The following is an 18,871-nucleotide window of genomic DNA, read 5'->3' as shown; positions in this document are numbered from 1 at the left end:
GGTGAGGATTATTATCTGGACACTTACATACTTGTGCTGCGGGATCTCCTTCCTCCCCCACCTCAGTGTTACATGTTTCACACATTGTATCTCTTAAAGGAGGCGGTAGCTCCTTTGAAAATTAGAAGATCGGGTAGGGTCTGGTCGAATCTTGTGGCGTTTTAGGTCAGTTGTCAGCGATAGTAACCTGATCTATGGCAAATCTTTCCCTCCCTCTCCCCAGGGTGCCTGCTCTGCCCTTTGCATGCCAGTGAAGCTGATATGATCCAAATTAACTTTTTCATCTGTTTGCATTTATTTTCTGAGTCATGAGAGGTCCTCAGGAGCCACAGAATTAAATGTTGTTTTCCATTCTAACACTTCTTGTATCGTATCAAAAATGTATTTTTTTTATTCTTGAGTGGGATCAGATGCTGCTTTTTCCATGTTTAACATGCTGCTGGGTATGCAGCCTATCATGGGAATAACACAGAGCTGCACAGTCAGCAGAGGAGTGCTCATTATTTTGATGTCTGCTGTAAAATGGTGGCTCCTGCTCTAAATTACTTGGTGAGGTAATTGCTCATCTTCCAAGATGTTTTCCTTTCTCTGTGTATAAGGTCTTTTAATAAGATAGGAAAGTACAAGGTGTTTTTTGGGCCAGGTTGCATCTGACTTCTGATGATCCTTTCATTTCAGTGATATATGAAGGACAGCTGGGGTGGTAGTTAGAAGCAGAGATATAAAATCCCAGGACTCACCACTGGCAAAGCAGCAGGACTGTTGTTAGTCTCTGAATTACACTGCTGTGACTGCTACTTTATGCTTTTAATGTAAACAGCATCTTTTTGGAGGCGTGGCTGATGGCCAGTCTTGACCAAGGGATGCTGCTGCTCTTTCAGGAGCAGAAGGGACAGAGGGTGCTGGTGGGTGATTGACCCACCTATCAGTAGGCAGGTGCTCTTCCTTGTAATGCTGTCTGGAAAGAGTCTTTGCTGTTTGATGGTTCAATACTTCACTTTGGAGCTGTTTCGTGCCACAGAGCAGGAGGATGAGAGAATTTCATTAATAGGAAACTGGCCATCCCAAGAGCGCTGCTCAGCACTTGGGGGTTGCCTTGGTCTCTTCCCTTGGCTATGAGAACCAAGGAGGAAATAGCAGGAGTTCTGGCTTGCGGTAGAAAACTCACTCAGAGTGCTGCAGGGCCCTTCCTGCGCATAGCAAAGACCCGGCTGTTCTCCTTCAGAGGTCTAAAAGCAGCTGAAATGAGACTGCAGGGGAATTTAGCAGTTTAATCCAAGACTGCATCTGCAGACCTTGCTTAGTTGCGCATACCCTTGCACACTCCCTGCTGTGCCCAAGCCATGGCAGGGCAGAGCCATTTGGTGCCCAGCTTGTACCTTGAGCTGGGCCAGGATCCAGGTATGAAGAGTGTCTTCTTGTGCAGCCCAAGGGGCACCTTTGGCAGCATGTGACACGTTGTGATTGTGGTTTGGTTACCATCGTCTTTTAAAAGATGGTCCATGGGTGCCAATAAAGGCAGAGATTACTCTCTTCCTGTATGCTGTTAATTAAAGCTTTTACCTGGAAAGGAGATGCCATGGTGTAGCTCAGCTAGCCAGGGCAGACCAGCTTGTGTCTGTCATTCAGGATAACCCTTTGGTTGCTGGTTGTGAGGGTGTCTTTTTGGCTTCCTTTCACTCAGTGTAGGTGTATTTGTTCTCTGAAGCCTTGTCCATATGCTCTGTGAGCAGCAAATATCTTAGGTCTTTTGAATCTAGGTAGATATGCAGTGGAAGCTGCTACAAAAGATAATTTTTGAGTCTGGTTGCATGGTTTCGTGGCCCTACAAATTTGATCCTCAATAAATGTCTTTATATGTGATTTTGATTTTCTGAAGAGTATTAGTTACCCCCTGAAATTATCTTTAAAGACCAAGGAGCTTAGAGGTGAGAGCATAACTAAGGTCCTACTTATAAACCCAAAGCTTTTATCACTGTCATAGTCAAAATAGTCCCCAGTACATGAATGACAAGCAGGTGATAGCTGAGTAAATGAATGGGTTTTCTGTTACATCCTAAACTTGATTTCTAGCTGATTTTAGTTGTGCCAGTGATGGCCAAGGTGTGCATGTCTGTTAGCATCCCACTGAGAGGCTAGTGGAGCTGCTCATACCCGAGAAATGCCTGAATAAATGCGCTGCTGAAATTGAGGAAGGGAGTTGTGGGGAGTAAGGACAGATTGTCACATACTGTTTCTCGACCAGGTGCTGGTTGAGCTTTGGGTTTGGTGTTGTTAGAATTTTTTCTCTTTTAAGGTGCAATATTTAAAGATTTAAGACCCTGTGGGGTCTTCAAGCAAATTATTTTCTTCCCGAGTATGAGCACCCAAGAGCCAGAAACCCCAGGAGAGATGAAAGCAAAGCATGATCTAGCTGTGTTCTGCACCTCTGTGGAAAGAGAGCACCTTGTTACTTTTTTCACAGGTGTTTTTGCTTGTTTGGAAAGTAACTGGAACTGTGCTCATGAATATTTGAGGCTGTCAGGTGCCTGTTGAGGGCTGGAGGGAAGTAGGGCCAAGGAAGGGCAGGCAGTGTGGGAGCCAGAGGGGCAGAAGAGGGAGTGGCTCCGGCCCTGTGTGGTTGTCTCATCTCTCTTATGGTAGTAGACTTCTTATTGGGATGAATGTGCTCTGAAATATTTATTGCCCTGTTTAAATATTCATTGCTGCAAAGGCAGTGCAGCCTGATGGCAGCAGTGGAGCCTCAAGGGACAGGGGCCACAGCAGTGCCTGGCATTTCCTTTCAGTAATATGATAAAAATATATTTAAAAAAAAAAAATCGGGCATTCCCCCACTGCAAGATTGACAGGAGCACTCAGGCATATGTCCCAGTGTTTCCTCTTCGTGCCAGAGACTTGTATTTGCTCTCAGGCCCGTATGCTGGGTGCTGCTCTTGGTTGCCAGATGCTAATGCTTTTTTTTTCCAGGCCTGTATCCTGGAGTGAGGGGCTTTGTTTAGCCTGACACTGTGAGTGTGAAAGGGGATGTACAGAAGGGCAAACCAACTGGCTTGGATTTAAGGGTTTAAGTTTTGCATAGCCTGTGTTTTTGTCTTTCTGTAGGTGTTGCAAGGAGGCAGGAGAAAAAGGACCTTTAATGCACTTGGCTGTGGAAGGTGGGGATCTGCTGAGAATTATGGAGGGGTCAATTTGCTGGGAACTCACGCAGTAATATATTATGGGAGCTGCAGATGCTGACAGACATGCCCTGACATGAGATGCTCTTATTTCAATTTAGCTTTTAAGGTTTATTGATTTAGCTTCAGTAAAATAGAGCAGTTTAAAAGTACCAGTGCCAGTGATAAGCAGTAGTTTAATGTGAATATTTTGCATGTTGCTACTGTTAAACCAGCACATGCTTCATGTGTCCCAGGGCATTGACGTGGTGGTGGCAAGGGAGCAGCAGGTTTCCAATGGTGCTGCTGAGTGTGGGGGCTGCAGGAGCTGCTTTAGTGATACCCAGTCCAGGAAAAGGCACTTGAAAGGTGGTCAGATGTGCTGCTCACCTCGAGCTTTACCTATGAGCTGTGCAGGTGGCCTGTGCAGGGAAGAAGTCTGTACTGGTTCGTGGTTACAGTAGGAATGTGGTAAGCATACATTAGCTGAAAGGCCTGGGGAAAAGAGGCTTTAAAAGGATTTTGTAACAATGGGAAAATTTTTCCTCAGATACTCAACAAATTCACTGTGTATGAACCAGCTTTATGCTGGCTTATGTGGGGATGCTCTAGAAGTTAAGTACAAGTGAAGCAGGTAGTGGCAATAGCATATGATAAATGTCCATCTAGCCTCTTGTTCTGGGATGAAGTGGCTTTCAGGTGCATTTCAAAGTTGCACTTAATTGTAGTGTAACTGTGGGCTGCTGTGAGAAGAACAGTTCCCCTGTCTCTGTGCCCCAGCCATATGCTCAGCCTCCTCACTGCTTTGGGCATTGTGCTTAAGCAGATCCAGAGCGAGACAGTTGAGTTTATGACCAAACAGATGACTTTTGTTTGGATTAATTTTCTGGCAGTGGCTGTGGCGTGACTGGATCTCACAACAGCTGGGGAGGGGAAGAGCAGCCCCTGATTCCAAGGTCAGCTGGTAGTTTGTCATATTAGGTGGTACACTAAACTGCACCTATGCTTTTCAACAGCTTGTTCCTCTCCATGAGGTGAGGTTATTATGCTTATAAATGTGTATACTGCTTAGTTTAATCAGCTTTAATTTATGTGCATTGACTTCCACCAGTTTTTGTAGCTTTCCGGGATATTGTTGTATAGATCTGGCTTTAGGTTGTCTCTTCTGGCTGTACCTGCATTGTAGGCCGTTATGTCTCACTCAGGTACCTCTGTTTTGGGTGATGTAATGTTTTCAGCACAAAACCCAGAAAAGATTGAAAAGACTGAGTCCTTCTTACCAGCTGACTTAATGACTGTCATTTAGAAATCAGTAAACAAAATGAAATGGTGTCTTTTACCAGGGCTGAATTTATCAGACTCAGCTTTTGGCTATTGGTTTTCTTGTTGACTTTTTTCATTAGATTAAATATTATTAGCATGTACTTTGTTCTTCACAATTAATATACTTTAATAAAATAATCAGTTATCACTTTTTTTTTTCATTATAAACAAAATTAATTGGGCTTTTCAAGGTTTTCAGTGTGTGGCCATGTGGCTTTTTCCAATCTTGGGGTCATTTATGTAGCTCTTTCATGTTCCCTTCTGAATTTTTAAATTCCATTTTTAAAATTTGCAAAATGAAGCATATATCTTATTTTTTGTCTGGCCAAGGCCACATACCCAAGTAGCAATGCTTCCCGCACGCTCAGGTTGGTAATATATCTGAAAGCTGTAGTCACTCTCTGTACCAGGCTTCTGCACTGGTGAGTTGCATCTCTATGGCTCTCTGCTCCTTTCCAGAACCTCTGCTTTCCAGGACACACAGTGGAGGCTTCTTTGAAAATGGAAAACTACTCTTGGAACAAATGACTAGCAAGAGATAGGAGAATGCTGGAATGGAAAGTAACTGTGGGAAGAAATCTGTGTTTTTAAACCGTCAAATTTCTGTTCTGAAATGTGTGCCAAGTCAGTCACAGACTTCCTCCGCCCTGCACCCTGAGAGCAGCTTGATATAATGTTGTTGCTGCGTGACTGAGTCCTGGTACTCGAGACACAGATGGGTCCCCTTTGCCTCATCTCGTCTCCTGTCTTCTGTACTGAATTCTGAGCGTACCCATGATAGGCCAGTGGCAGTGAAAATATGGCAGGGCTGAGCCGTTTAGCTGCTTGCATGAAAAAAACCCCAGAGCCTCAAGAGGAGCTCTGGTTTTGTGTTTAAATATGCTGCATACGTCTCGTTCTCCACCTTTGCTGCAGAGTCACGTCCGAACACGCGGCTCCTCGCTATGGTTTCTGCCAGCTCTGCAGTTCTTTCCAAGGCATTCAGCGCTCTCCAATTGATTCCAGATGTGTTCTCCCCTTCCCGGCGCTTTCTCCCTTTTTCCTCCTCCTGCTCTGGCAGCAGAGGCAGGGCTGCTTTTTTCTGTATGGTGCTGGAGTTAGTGCAGGCAGGCGGGAAGACTTCCCTGCTGTCCACTGAAATCTGGGGAATTGAAGGGGCCAGTGTATGTGAAGCTGCCTGACAGGGCTTGGAGGTTTGTCCTTCCTCCAGGAGCCAGGTCAGCTCAGAGCAGCCCCTCTGCACAGCTCACTACTTCCTTCAGCTCATTGCCTTCACAGCAGGGAAGAGAAGGACAGGAAAGCCTGATACCAACAGTGATCTTCAAAATCCTTCCTAGAAGAGCACTGGAAATATAGAGAGATCTGGAAGAGTCTATTGCAGATAGCTGTGTTACATAGCGAGGGCTTTGAGAAATCCTTGTCACTAAAGTAGATAGAAATCTTTCTAAAGGGCTGAGTGAGCTTCACGAGGATTTAAACATTGAGGAAAGCCATCTGAGTTCTTGAGGTTGCAGGAGTAACTCTCCACGCTCACTGAGATTTGGTGATGTACTTGCAGATGCAGAGCAATCGTCCATTTGCAGAGCAGAGACATGATGAAAAATTGCTTATCTGTCCAGCTAGGTCCTTGATTGGGGTTGGAGAAGCAGATACTGGTTTTCTGAAATACATCAGCTGGTGAGTTACTCTCTCCCTTGAAACAAAGCTGTTTGAACTGAGCAATCTGATTGCAGAATTAGCTGAGGAGATGGTAACCGTGACACTACCTTGCCAACCTGGTCAAGAGATACTATGGGACCAGGTGGTATTTTCTTCCCTGTTATATTTCCATGCGCTCTAGCCCTTCTTTTTCTAAGGAGCACTGGTAACCATTGGTTAGCTGTCTCTGGAGTAATGCAGAAAAAAGAAAACCCAGCACATGCAGGTCCTCTGTGCCATCAAAAGTATCATATAGTGCCTAGATATCCTGCTGCAACCATGGACCTCTCCTGAAAAGCAGTTACCCATTCCTTCCCTATGACTGGCCTCTGGTTTCTGCTGCTTCCCTGAGAGAGGATCCACAGTCATGCAATGGAGAGTGTGATTGGTTTGCTAATCTGCTGAATAGCTGATGGCAGCTAGCTTGGATTAAACATATGTGACACATCTGCAGCACACTGTTCCTTAGCTGTGACTCATTTCAATTCTGGTCCCAGAGAAAGAACTTAGCTGGTTTTGTCTGACAGAAGAGTATCTCTCTTGTATGGGACATGCTTGTACCACCCTGGGTGCCTGCTGGATTATGAAGGACTTGATTCGTGGTATTTTGAGGCATTATTTTCATGCTGATTTGTTGAAAGCTAGTCATCTTATGGAAACCTTTTTTTCCCTTAAGAATGTTTGACTATGCATGTTGAGTGGAAAATAGTCACTTGGAAAGTTGCAGAGCTGGGAAGAACAACCAGGGTAGGTGCTAAAAGACCAATCTGGACCAAAAAATTGAGCCTGAGCTTTTTTCTTAAATTGCTGGCTTTGTTGCTGAGGATGTATCCATCCTGGTGACTTTTTCCTTTGTTCTCCATCCTTATCCCCTTCTCCCCAGTAATTCTCAGAGGTAGTTTGATTCCTAATGTGGAATGCAAACAGATGTTGGGACCCTGATGTCTCTCGAAGCACAATTCTCTCTAATCAACCCCAGAGAGCATGACTGGATTGAAAGCATTTGGTGGGATGCCTTTGTGCCAGTAACATTTAACTTTTTTTTTTTTTTTTGGGTGGGGAATAATGTAGATTTCAGGAGCAGAAATCAGGGTTTTTTAAAATCTGAAAGATACATTTCAGGCTGGTAAGTAGATGTGGCCCTGGGCCTTACTAATGTTGGGTAACTAAAGCTTTGGTTGTATCCAACAGGAAGCCTCTTTGCAGGTTGCCCAAGGGCATCTTACCAAGTGTGCATGAGAGCCTGTGTTTGTGCATAGGGGTAGAGCAAAAGTTGGCCATTACTGGAAGTGATGATAGCATAGGGATGAGTGAGTGCTTCCTGTGTATAACAGTAAGATAAGACTATAATTTTCTTTTATCCTTTCCTGCAAAAGGGGGGCTTGAACTTCTTTTCCATAAACATGTTCTTAAACACATTAAAAAAAAAAAAAAAAGGCCAAGGCCAGCTGCTTTATTTTACAGAACACTTTTTGTTGGCCTGGAATGACAGAGTGTGTATTGGAAGATAACTTGTTCTTCCCTTGCTTTACATATCTAGGAAGGGCAAGATTAGATAATCTAGTGCAAGCTTGCACCAGGAAGTTGAAGGAGACATGCCTTTAAATGGTTAGCTAGGTGCAAGTGTGAGTGCAGGCATCTCTTGTTAGATTTTTGGTTTTTTTTGACTGGTGCAAGATTAGCTTATTGAGGCTTAACCCAGTGGAAAAGGCATTTCCTGAGTGATCACATCTGATTTAAATTTTAAAAAGTGTACCCATGAACTTAACTTCCCTTTATTTTAACAAAACTGCCATAAAATTCCAGCAGATGTTTCCAGAACTACCTAGGTTTAGAGTTTGTCTTTGGGAGGATTCAGGAGGAATTGCTCTCATGCCCATAACAGTAGAGTCAAAATCCAGCATCCTTTTCTATTACCACAGTGTGTCATAGATCAAATGAAGATTAAGCTCCAGATGTGCAGATGAAATACAAAACCCCTTATTACTGTGATCCTCTTCAAGGTGCTTTTATGATCAACCCACACCAAGAAAGAGTGTTGATTTTATCAGTCTGTGTCCCAGACACACAGGCATGTCAGTCTTGCTCTCTGGAGTTACAGAAATGCCTTTGTAGTGTGGAGAGTGGGTGTCAGGTTAGGGTCACATACCCCTCTGAATCCAGGAACGGGTTTGTACAAAGATGAAGGATATGAGATGGTTATATGCTTTGTATATATCCTTTTCACCCCCAGATTTCTTTTCTGTAGGCATTTTACCCTCTCTTCCCATTCAAAGCTAATCTGTAATGAAATGGCCACAATGGAGGAAGTGTTATTGCTGCATTTTGGAATAGAGAGCTTGTATCATGTTTGTGGGCACCTGATGGTTTGGTGTGGCCAAATCACTGTTTTGGGGTGTCTCAGGTGTTGGAAACCCATCGCTTCAGCGTTCTCTACATCACTTTGTCTCATGTTTGAGTATCTTCATGGCCCTAAAGAGTAAAAGCAGAGTTTTAAAAACCCAGGCGTAGGTTCTGTGTGCTGTGAGAGCACCAGTGTAGGGTGGAATCTGTCTTTGGTGTAATGAATGCCCCAGCCTGTGGTTTTTGGGCAAGGGATAATGCTGGAGCAACCAGGGAGTTCCTGGTGCATGTGGGGAGCATCGCTCCTGCTGCTTTGTATCCGTTCCCATTAGCTTGTTGATACATTTGTTATCAGCGGGCAAAGTGTGGGATTGCCTGAGAAGAGGGTTAATGCAGGCTGGAGACTGCAGCTCCCTGGCAGCCTGAGCTCATCCAAGTGCTGGTGCCCATGGCCCTTCCCTCCCCAGCTTCTCCACCCCCTGTCCTTTCTGGCTCTGGTTCTCCTCCAGCTCCTTGCCAAGCTATTTCAGCACTCTTAACCGGGAACAAAACTAACCTGGCAATAAAAAGTGAGTAATTTTTTTCCTGGGATATGTGCTGAAAGGGCTGGCAGGGGAGAGAGGGCAGGAGTGCACAGCTGGAGGGGGGATGGTGGCATCTCCAGCCAGAACCCCTCTGAAGCTGCAGCTGAGAACTGGGAAGGGAGACTGTGTTGGAAGGGGCTGGAAAAGAGACCCTGCTACAGCAGCTTTTTTGTTGATCTGTGAGAAGGGGAGGGGGGTGGAACACAGCCCATTATTAATTAATTAATTATTCTCATGCTCCTAAGCAGCAGCCTTGTATGGTAAGCCCTTTCTCTCTTGTCTTTGTACAGCCAGGGAGCAGCGCTTTGCATGTGTGATGTTTGCATCCCTGACAGGAAGCTATGACCTGGCTTCTAGGAGGGACAGCACGGTCCTTGCATTCCCTTCACTCAGAAGGATCCCTTTCTTACAGAGAGCTGAGGGTGGGCAGCAGCTCCGGGTTCCTGACAGGTTCTTCAGATCCCTGCTCAAAACATTTTTGCTGTTTACAGAAGGGATTAGGTTAGTGCAGAGAGCAAACAGTTGTAGCCTGGAACTCTGGTCTTCACAAACAAGTTAATTGCCTCTGTTAGCTGCAAGTCAGTTGCTTCGAGGATTCATAAAATTAGTTCAGTGAAGACATATGTATTAGAAACCCCATTCCACTAATAGGCTTATACCCACATCCCAGTGATTTGGGGGTTAGCAGAGTTCAAAGGCATTTTTAAGAGATTGATGTTTATATGCTGTACCATTTCCCTGCACCTTTCTGTGATGCTGATGACTCACAGTAGGGTTATGGATAACACAGACCGGTTACCTTATGGCAGTTTGCCACATCTATACAGAAATTTTACTAGCTTAGCTTTACCAGGAGTATAATTTTTATTTGTCTGGTTAGGGTTTTCTATCTATGCATATTATGGCATAGGAATACCAAAGAGATCTGGAGCTGCATCGCTGTAAGACTCCTTTCATATCCCTCTACTTACACCCATTTCTCTGATGAGGAAAACAAAACCACTCCTTCACAGAGCAGACTGATCTTTGACAGTTTTATGGAAGCAGGAGGCCTTTGTGTGCATTTCTGGTGTTTGCTCTTTGCGCTCCAGTGCCGTGATCTTGGATCACCACCTGCTGTCTGCTGAAAGAATTCATCCTGTGTCACATTTGCTGAACCACATTGCTCCTTGTTGAGTTGTCGTCCCCAGCTCCCACCCTTCCACAAGGTATCGCCACGTGCAGTTACTCATCGGTTACTCATCGTTCCTCCGCTTAGCTTGGAGCTGCAAAGTTCATTAATTAACTTAAAGCTGCATAAGCTCTTAGAAATGTGTCCCCCCCCGTTAGGGGTTTTTCACTGCTTTAGCTAATTTGTTTTTTAAACAAAATGTGGGATCAGTTTGTACTGATCTGTATAGGCAAACCCCTGACTTAAGGAAGAAAGTTGGCACCTGCAAGGACATGACTGGACCTTTGTAGGGCTGAGAACAGGGGCCTGAAAGCAGAGCCCACATGGGTAACCATATCCTTCTTGTGCCCTGAGGGCTTGCTCACAAATCAGATACCAACATTTTGCAAGGGGGCAGCTGCTTTGAATTCCTACCTGATGTGAATGAATGATTTCTGTGGGAACAGAGCGTCAGAAGGAATAGAAAACACAGGAATTATCGCTTTACTTTGAACTGTAGGTCAACATATATCTTACTGAAGTGTGGTTTGGTGGTTTTTTTCTTTGTTTTGTTTTGTTTGGTTTTTTTTTGTTTTTTTTTTTTGGTTTTTTAAGGAGTGTGGGTTAATTGCACTGTTTCACTTGCACTGAACAGCCCCTTTCCCAGTTTGAGCATGGGATGGCAGTTATCATGGTTGGTGCATGGCAGCACAAACTGGCAGAGCTAATCAGTTCATCTGGAACTGCCAAAATTATTCCTGCAACCAAATGTCCCTCGCGCTCACCTCCTGGAGACTGCCAGCCTGGTGCATTGCGGCCAAGAGAGGTGTCTGTCTGCTCTTGAACGTGGATTAAAACTTACTTCATACCATCACAGAAGTTTAAGATGGTAGTAGTTTTTGTGGGGAGCTGCACCCAGATTTTCCTAGTCCTGTGGTGGCATCCTTGTGTAAGTTTGGGGCTGGTGACTGCTCTTGGACATGATTATCTGGGTTTCTTGTTGCATTTGAGTAAATTTTTAAGACATCTTCATAAGCTTAAACAGGCAGGGTTGGCAGTGCAGTGAGGTATGTCAAGATTGGATAGACAAGATACTTTCCTTTACCTGGAAATGTGAGGATTTCTCCATTCTCTCTCTACCTCCTGTGAAGTGTGACAAACAGCACCCCTAAATGCAGAATTTTACATGGTGGTTTAGAAGTAGGGAAAGGTGTTCATGTTCTGTATTTGAAGATAAATGGGATCTGTGTGTGTGTGTGTTCTGTGTTACCTCTTGAAAATATGAAGTATTGTGTAAATGTTGAAATTTGATAGAATAACAGAAGAGGTAGAATCTCCTCTGGGTTTGGAGGATATCAGTATGCTGTGAAACCTGCAGAGATCTCATCAGGAGTCCTTTTCTGTTGACGCTAGTGGAAACAGGGGAAAAAAGTAATTCTAAAGCATCAAAGGAAATTAAAATTACAAAAAAAAAATCAGACGGGAAATATGTCCATAATCATATCAAGAGAAAAATAATTTGAGATACAGATACTCCATGGCATGATGAAACCTGGACAAATATAATAATGATAGATCTCCAGATAACCTGAGACATTAAATGAAGGATGCATTTGTAATAAAAAATATGATTTTTGCATGTTAGTGTGATTTGAGGAGTGGAGGAGTGACAGTGGTATTAAAAACATTTTATTCTTCCCCAGAAATCCTTCTTTGAAAAGTCTTAGGAAGGTCAGAGAGAAGTAATAAATAAAGTTACCCGGATATTTTGGCTTGAGAGGTGTGATTAAACTCAAACTAAATATGTATTATCAAAATGCCACAAGCAACAGAGGAGAGAGAAAGTATTTTTCATCCTTCAAACATTTATAGGTAGATAATTGAAGAAAGGAGAGAAAATATTTAAAAGGTTGAAATGCATTTAAACTGGAAGGAACAGTATTAACTGAGGGGGAAAAACATTGAAAATAAGAATATATAAGGTTCCTGGACTGGCATTTTAAACAGTCTAAGACTAAGGTTGTACAGAATGCTGGACTATGTCCTTTGGGGAGCAGCCCTGCACTGTTGACACAATGGCAGAATAGGTTTTGTTTGGGGCTAATTAGCATTCTCTTCCTCTGACCTGGGATGCCGCTGGCTTGGAAATCTAGCTTGTTCTAAGAAGACTGGTAATGGTTTCTGCTCCTCCATTTTTCTGTGGAAAAATCTTTAATTGAAAAGAAAAAGTCAGTCTCCTATTTAGCTCCTATTGAAAATGTCAGAAAGGGGGGCAGACAAGGTGGAGTGTAGGGAAGAATGCAGGCCATCAAATCCAATGAAATATTGTAAACAGAAGAGCTTGGAAAGGAGACAGTACGTGGACAGAATGGAGCTGTCATGTCAGGGAATAAATGGTCTGAGCAGGTGAGCAGTAGGATTCCTGATACCTGGTTTGCAGTGGGATGGCCGTCATTCTGTCTGTCCTGCCTCCTGCTTTGGAACTCGCTCTGCAGATCTTGATGATGGGTTAGTTCGAGTCAGAAGTGGCTTGCTTTGAAGCTGAGAATAGCAAAGGAATGAGCAGAACTGGAGGGCTGGTGGAGCCCCCCTCCTTTTTTGAGGGGGAAACAAAAATCCTGTCCTGCTTTCAGAAAATGTGCTTGGTGCGTGAAAAACCTCTGCAGAGCTGCGAGCATGCGACGCAGGGCTGCAAGTGCTTGGGGGAGTGCGTGCAAGGAGCTGAGCACTGGCCACGGCTGGCATGCTCCCCTGAATTCTTCATTCTCAGATAAGGCTGCGGAGTTTGTGTTCCTGCAGGCAGCAGGGCTGGACTTGAAACCGTTCCTTCTTCAGCACGGGCCAAGGCTGCAGCTCGGCTCTGCTAAGTGGTATTGAATGCCCTTCCCTCTCCTTCTCCCCAGCTGCAGGAGCGCATGGCCACGTGGCCCCCAGGGGAGGCAGACCAGATAGACTAGTGTCAGAGCAAATTTGGGATTCAGCCAGTGTCTGAATGACCCGGTGCTGGCTGGAGGTGCACTGCGTTTATCATTGTTTCCTCCGCCCGGAAGGGAAAGCTGCAGGTAGGCTGATAAAGGGACTGAAAGGTTTGTCCGGCTTCTTTGGAGGTCCGTCAGCCCCTGCATGCTCTCTGCTGAAAGGCTGCTTGGTAATTCCCACTCTGCCTTTCCTATTCACGGGATAAGGTCTGTTTCGCTTTTACTCCATTGATTTAAGCATGCTGGTGTCAGAATAGCCTCGAGCACCTCCAGGCTTTGTGGGGGAGGACCCAGGGCTGGAACAGCAGCCAAAATTTAAAATCAGTATTAGTCTGTTGACATGCACATAAATCAAACAGCCCTCCTATCATAAATCTTTTCTGTGGATTTTTTTTCTGCTGCGGCAGTGAAAGCAGTAGGGGAGCGGTGCAGCAGCCTGGGCTTCCCAGGGTTGGGCTTCAGTGTCAAGGCTGTTCTCCTTCACCCCAGGTGGCTGAATGCAGCTCCCCCCTTGGTGAGATCCCTGCAGAGGCTGTAGGGCTGCATGCTTTTTTGTTTCCTTCTTGTGGTTTTTTGACATGGTGGGGTAGCATTTTTATTGTCTTCTGGGGGTATCTTTTGCATGGTCAGTTCTTTGTTTCTGAGTCATCTGATTGGTGTAAGCTACATCTAAGACTGCGCTAAAAGCTTCTAAGAAGTCCACTATGCAAGAGGTCTCTGTGGGATACCCTAAGCTGAGGCAGGAGTGGGTAATTAGTGCCTTGAGTGATTGTAGAGATGCTCAGGATTGGGAAAGAGTGACTGTGGGCTGGCTTGCGATCTTAGCTTGTTTCCCTACGGCTCTTTGGTGTCTCCTGCATGGCCAGCAAGAAGCAAATGGGATATTCCAGCAACAGATACCTGTGCTGTGTATGCAGTGCTGTCAGGGCAAAGGAGGGGGCTTCTGCAGATGGATTTTAAAAACTGTACTTTTTATCACTGTAACATAACAGAGAGGTGTGCCTTGAACCACATGATGTGTTTGCTTATGGGGTTGCTTGTGAACAATGAGGGGTCAGGCTGGAGGAGATGGACCCAGTTATGGTACTTCTAGGGGTTTTGAGAAACCCTGTTCTTCTCTGTTTCTTCTCTGTTCCAATGTGTGAGTGCCTCTTCCCTCTTCTGAAATAATACCTTACTGTGTGTAAAGCTTTGTGTGAGATCACAGGGGTATGCAATCTGGAAACCCTGTAATTTGTTCGCTATATGCCACCCAGTAGCAAGAAAATTGCCCTGAAAAGATTAAGAAAACAGTGTCATGGCTCAGAGGAGCAAGGCATGTGCTTTTTGATAGGAGAGATAATAGAAGACTGTGGAATACTATGGTGACGGTGGGTGGGATATTCACATGAACGTTTGTGTTGTCTCTCAGGCTGATGTTTTGATCTATCTTCTGTAGTATAAAGCTGTTTTCTCCTTTTTCCTTTCTTAAGGGTAACCAGGAGCCATCAGCAACTCCTGATGCAATGGTGCAGCCATTCACCACAATCCCATTTCCACCACCCCCACAGAATGGGATTCCCACAGAGTATGGGGTGCCACACACTCAGGACTATGCAGGCCAGACCAGCGAGCACAATCTGACACTCTACGGAAGCACGCAGCCGCATGGGGAGCAGAGCACGAACACGGCCAGCACGCAGAACGGATCTCTTGCAGTAAGTGCACAGGGTGCCCAGCCAGAACGGCACAATGCTTTGGGGAAAGGCAGCCACTGATTAGATTGCTGTTTCTCAAGCGTGCAGCAAACCAGCAGTAGACTTGAAAGGAGAGAATTATAAACAAAATGTGGCTTCTGACTTTCCATTACTGGGTTTCCCCTTTTGCATGTTCCCCTTGTAAATTGGTGCCTGCAGAGAACAGTAGTACTTGAAATCATGATCATGGTGATTTTAGCATGGTGGTGTTGTCCAAAGACAGTCTCTGACAAAAGTGTTAATTACTTTGTGTTAATTGGCGAATGGTTCAAATAGATGTGATGGAGGCAAATTCTGGAGAGTTGACAGTACAAAGAATTAGGGTGAGCACACGCATCTTAGGTGTAATCCCAATGTGGTTTTGTTTTCAGGAAGCTAACAGAGTAGAAAATTACTTTTCTTTGACTTTCTGAAGACAGCAGGGAACTTCAGGGAGCAAGGATGGGAGATGAGCTCTCAGTTACTGGTCATCCATTTGCCAAACCAAGATTTCCATCATCTTACGTATTTTCTTTCTTCTTTCCATGGCCTGGAACTGGCACTGGGCAACATGCTGGCAGATTATCCCAGGAAAAGCTTTATCCACCCCTTAAGCCACTTGTTAAGACTTAACTTCCTAATAAAGAGCCTTATGGTGAGAGCCTTCGGCTCTCAGGGGTGGATTTAATCTGTTAATGCTTTCAGTTTTACTCGTAGTTGGTGTTTGGGTTGTAGAGATTATTTTTTTCTCTGGTAAGTACTGAATGAATTCAGTGCCAACAGTTGGAGGAGCTGATAGTGCCAGCTCAAGTGTTCATGGTTCCTGATGTGTGCTTCTGCTCCTTCTGCAGTGGGCAGTGGCTGCATGGTTGGCGCCATTGGTCATGACTTCAATAAGATACCTGAATTTCTTCCTGGGAATGCCACAACTTCGGCATCTTGAAAAAGTACACACTCTGTAAGGCACGTTGGTAGTGCGCAAAAGGAACTTTGGGTGCCTTGCTTGGCAAAAAAAGTAGATAAGGAAAGACCACACAGGAAACAAAACCAAGCGCTGATGCAGTGTGCAGAAATGCAAGTCATCATTTTAGCTCCACATTGTCTGATACCATTCCAACACGTAAGATTTTGGTTGCCCATCTCCAGCAAAAACTACCTCAGGCCCTGCCAGTTGGATGAGAAAGCTGGAAACAGGGAATAAAAAACAGGGCAGTGGCTTTCCCCCTGTGTTTTTGCTGTTCCCATCCTTGTCCAGAGCTTAAGAGCATTTCTTTTTAATGGAAATGATGTTAGCCTTGACCTTGGATGTAAGCTCTTGCCAGCCTTCCTGCTCCTCTTCCATATTAGGAGCCATCTCTATGGCTCTGCAGGGCTGAGCTCTGTGTTTCATCAACTAATGCTGGCTCCAAGGAGCCCACAGCCTGTGGCTAGCCTGCGAGGAGGGACTGGGAGCCCATCTGTGTGGGAGGGAGTGTTGCTGGGAGACTGCTGGCAGGCAGTGGTGTTGCCAGGAGTCTGTGGAAGGAGCCTGACTGGCAGGGGGTAATCCAAGAAACAGGCTGAATAGCACATAGCACTTGTACTGGCTGTTGGAAACAGGTGTGCACGTCTGGAGTGACCGTTTGATGTGGTTAAAGACTTGCAAGCTGAGCATGCGGAGTCAGGCTTGTGGCCATAGCTGGCTGGGAAAGGCTAAGGGCACACACAAAGGTGTTGCTGTGGCTGCTATGCCTGGGACTGATCAAACCCAGAGGATCCCATATGGTGACACATGAAGAAACCTGTGGGAGCAGGGGTAAATCGCCTCAACCAGGGGCTTTTCTCACACCAGACTTTAACATCCACTTGGATCTTCCAAATCTCTTTATCTTTCTGTCTAGGAGTCCTCTATGAAGTTATTTTGATTTTGTGGGCTGCCTTAGGATGTAATTCCTTTTAACTTTTCTTCTCAGTATGCTGATTAATGATGTAGGACCTAGGGGAAGTTAGAAGGCTCCGTAGTTATTCACGTTAAAGAATGCTGTTAAAATACAGCAGAACAGGTTGGTTATTTAATCTTAAACATCTACAGCTAATGTTAGGCATTTTGTCCATCATGTGTGTTGGCTGTTACTTGTTTGACACACACGTTCAGTCCGTATGGACTAGACTGTTATGCTTTAAGGCATCTTCTCCTTTAGCCATTTTACCATCTTGCTCAAACAGCAGTGCTAACTTTAATAAAGCAAAAAGCCATCATGGGTGAGGTATGAGCCTTCCCTCCCATCATTGTGACTGACAAGCACAGCTGCTGTCATGTGTGTGAAGGCAGTACCCCACACTCAACAGCCAGTGGATTTTTTAGCTGCTGACTTGAAGCCTGTGCTCCCATGGGATGATTCAGAAATTCCTTCAGCCGGACAGATAAGTTCCCTGCTTGCTTTTAAGAACAAGGCCTGTGATTGGTTGTGTTGGCAGGACAGAGGGAGATAGCAAAAGGTGTGGTCAGATGGGGACCTTTCCTGCTTTTCAGGCTGATAGCCTTTAGGATAACTGCAAAAGTAAAAAGAACGTGGGCGTAGCTTAAAGGTCGCTAATAGAAAGAGGGCTTGATCTCCTTGGCTGGATGTTACACAGCAATGTAATGTGGTCTGTAACAGGGTCCTTAAGACACAGGGTGGGAGCACCTTTTCATATAAACTTGGCTAGCTAGCTAGAATGATTTGAGATTAGTGGTAGTGTCTGAGTGAAAAGACAGTGGTCTGGAAGCCTGAGGTCTAAGATCAGCAGTGAACTTACGTAAAATAAACTTTGAGAGTTGAAGTCCATGCCTTTCTACACAGACCTAAACCCTGAACAAAGAGGGTATGACTGGTTGGTGTCATGAGCTGAGGATGAGCTTGGTTACAGAGGTTTGAATGTAGTGGAAAGCATTCGGAGTCGCAGGATTGAGGCATAGAAAAGAAATTGGCACAGTAGTTGGTGTAATACAAACAGCTTTGTATTTTGGAATCTCTATTTTAGGACCAAGTCTCATCTGTGGGGCTTTGTTTCTTGCCTGGCATGTGGCAGGAAGACCTCTCGGTCTTCATGTCCAAGCATCTGTCCTTTCTCTTGATACTGTCCCAAAGCACAGCTGAAAGACCTGGATTAAAAACAGGCTGAGGTACAGGACCTTATTTGGCCTACTTGGTCTGCCTGTTGCAGCTCTTCTCTTAAACAGTTGATACTCAGCATTTCACTTATCGTGCTGGGCTGCCTGGTTTCTTCCCCCTTCCCCCTTCTTGGTTTACCTTAGTGCTCTTATCCCTAATGGAAATACCCAGCACAGTTAGCTGCAAGGGGAGATGCTAATTAGGCTGCAGTACCTCTGGCAGCTGAGCTGATCTAAGAGATTCACTGCTATCAGAAAGGAGAGATCTGGCTCCAAGCACAAACTCCCACTCCTATTTACTGTCTCTGGCATTCCTTACGTGAGCCACTTTAATTCACTGACCTGGCAGAAAGCTGTCCAATTCTTTTGCTGGATTAATGAATTAGAGCAGCTCTTGGAGGGATCCAGCAAATGCTGTTGTTGCAAGGTAAGTGTGTGGAGAGCATGGCCAGAAGCCGAGAGCAATTGTCAGCTCTCTGCATCTCCTGGTACTCTACCCGCAGAGGGAAGATTAATCATCTGCTGAACTAAAAAAGCTTGCTTGATAGTAAATGCAATGCACTTACTACTGCAAGCTGATTATTCAACTTGTTTCTCTTGTTAATGTCAGAAGGAAGAATTTGTATGTCTGTATAAATTATGGAATGCAGCTGGAGGTATAGAAGTAGAGGAATAAGTTTATGTAAATTACTTCACATGAAAATGGCAGGTGCTGTCACCTTGGTGTTACGTTGTCATGAGCCAGTATAAAGTATTATTTAATTACAGAGCACCGTGTCTCTGCTTCTTGAT

General features: G+C 44.8%; 1 protein-coding gene across 7 annotated transcripts in view; it reads left to right on the top strand.

The window, feature by feature from the left end:
• Positions 1 to 18,871, top strand: part of RBFOX2 (RNA binding fox-1 homolog 2) — a 170,963-nt gene that overhangs the window by 95,332 nt on the left and 56,760 nt on the right. For all 7 annotated transcript variants that reach the window (XM_066550329.1, XM_066550330.1, XM_066550328.1 and 4 more), the window contains one exon: positions 14,704 to 14,928. In XM_066550329.1, coding sequence (XP_066406426.1) covers positions 14,704 to 14,928 — 225 coding nt within the window. The remainder of the gene's footprint in view (positions 1 to 14,703; positions 14,929 to 18,871) is intronic.

Source organism: Molothrus aeneus, chromosome 5 (genome assembly GCF_037042795.1).
Source record: "Molothrus aeneus isolate 106 chromosome 5, BPBGC_Maene_1.0, whole genome shotgun sequence".
Taxonomy (NCBI): domain Eukaryota; kingdom Metazoa; phylum Chordata; class Aves; order Passeriformes; family Icteridae; genus Molothrus; species Molothrus aeneus.
This window is presented reverse-complemented; position numbering and strand designations above follow the sequence as displayed.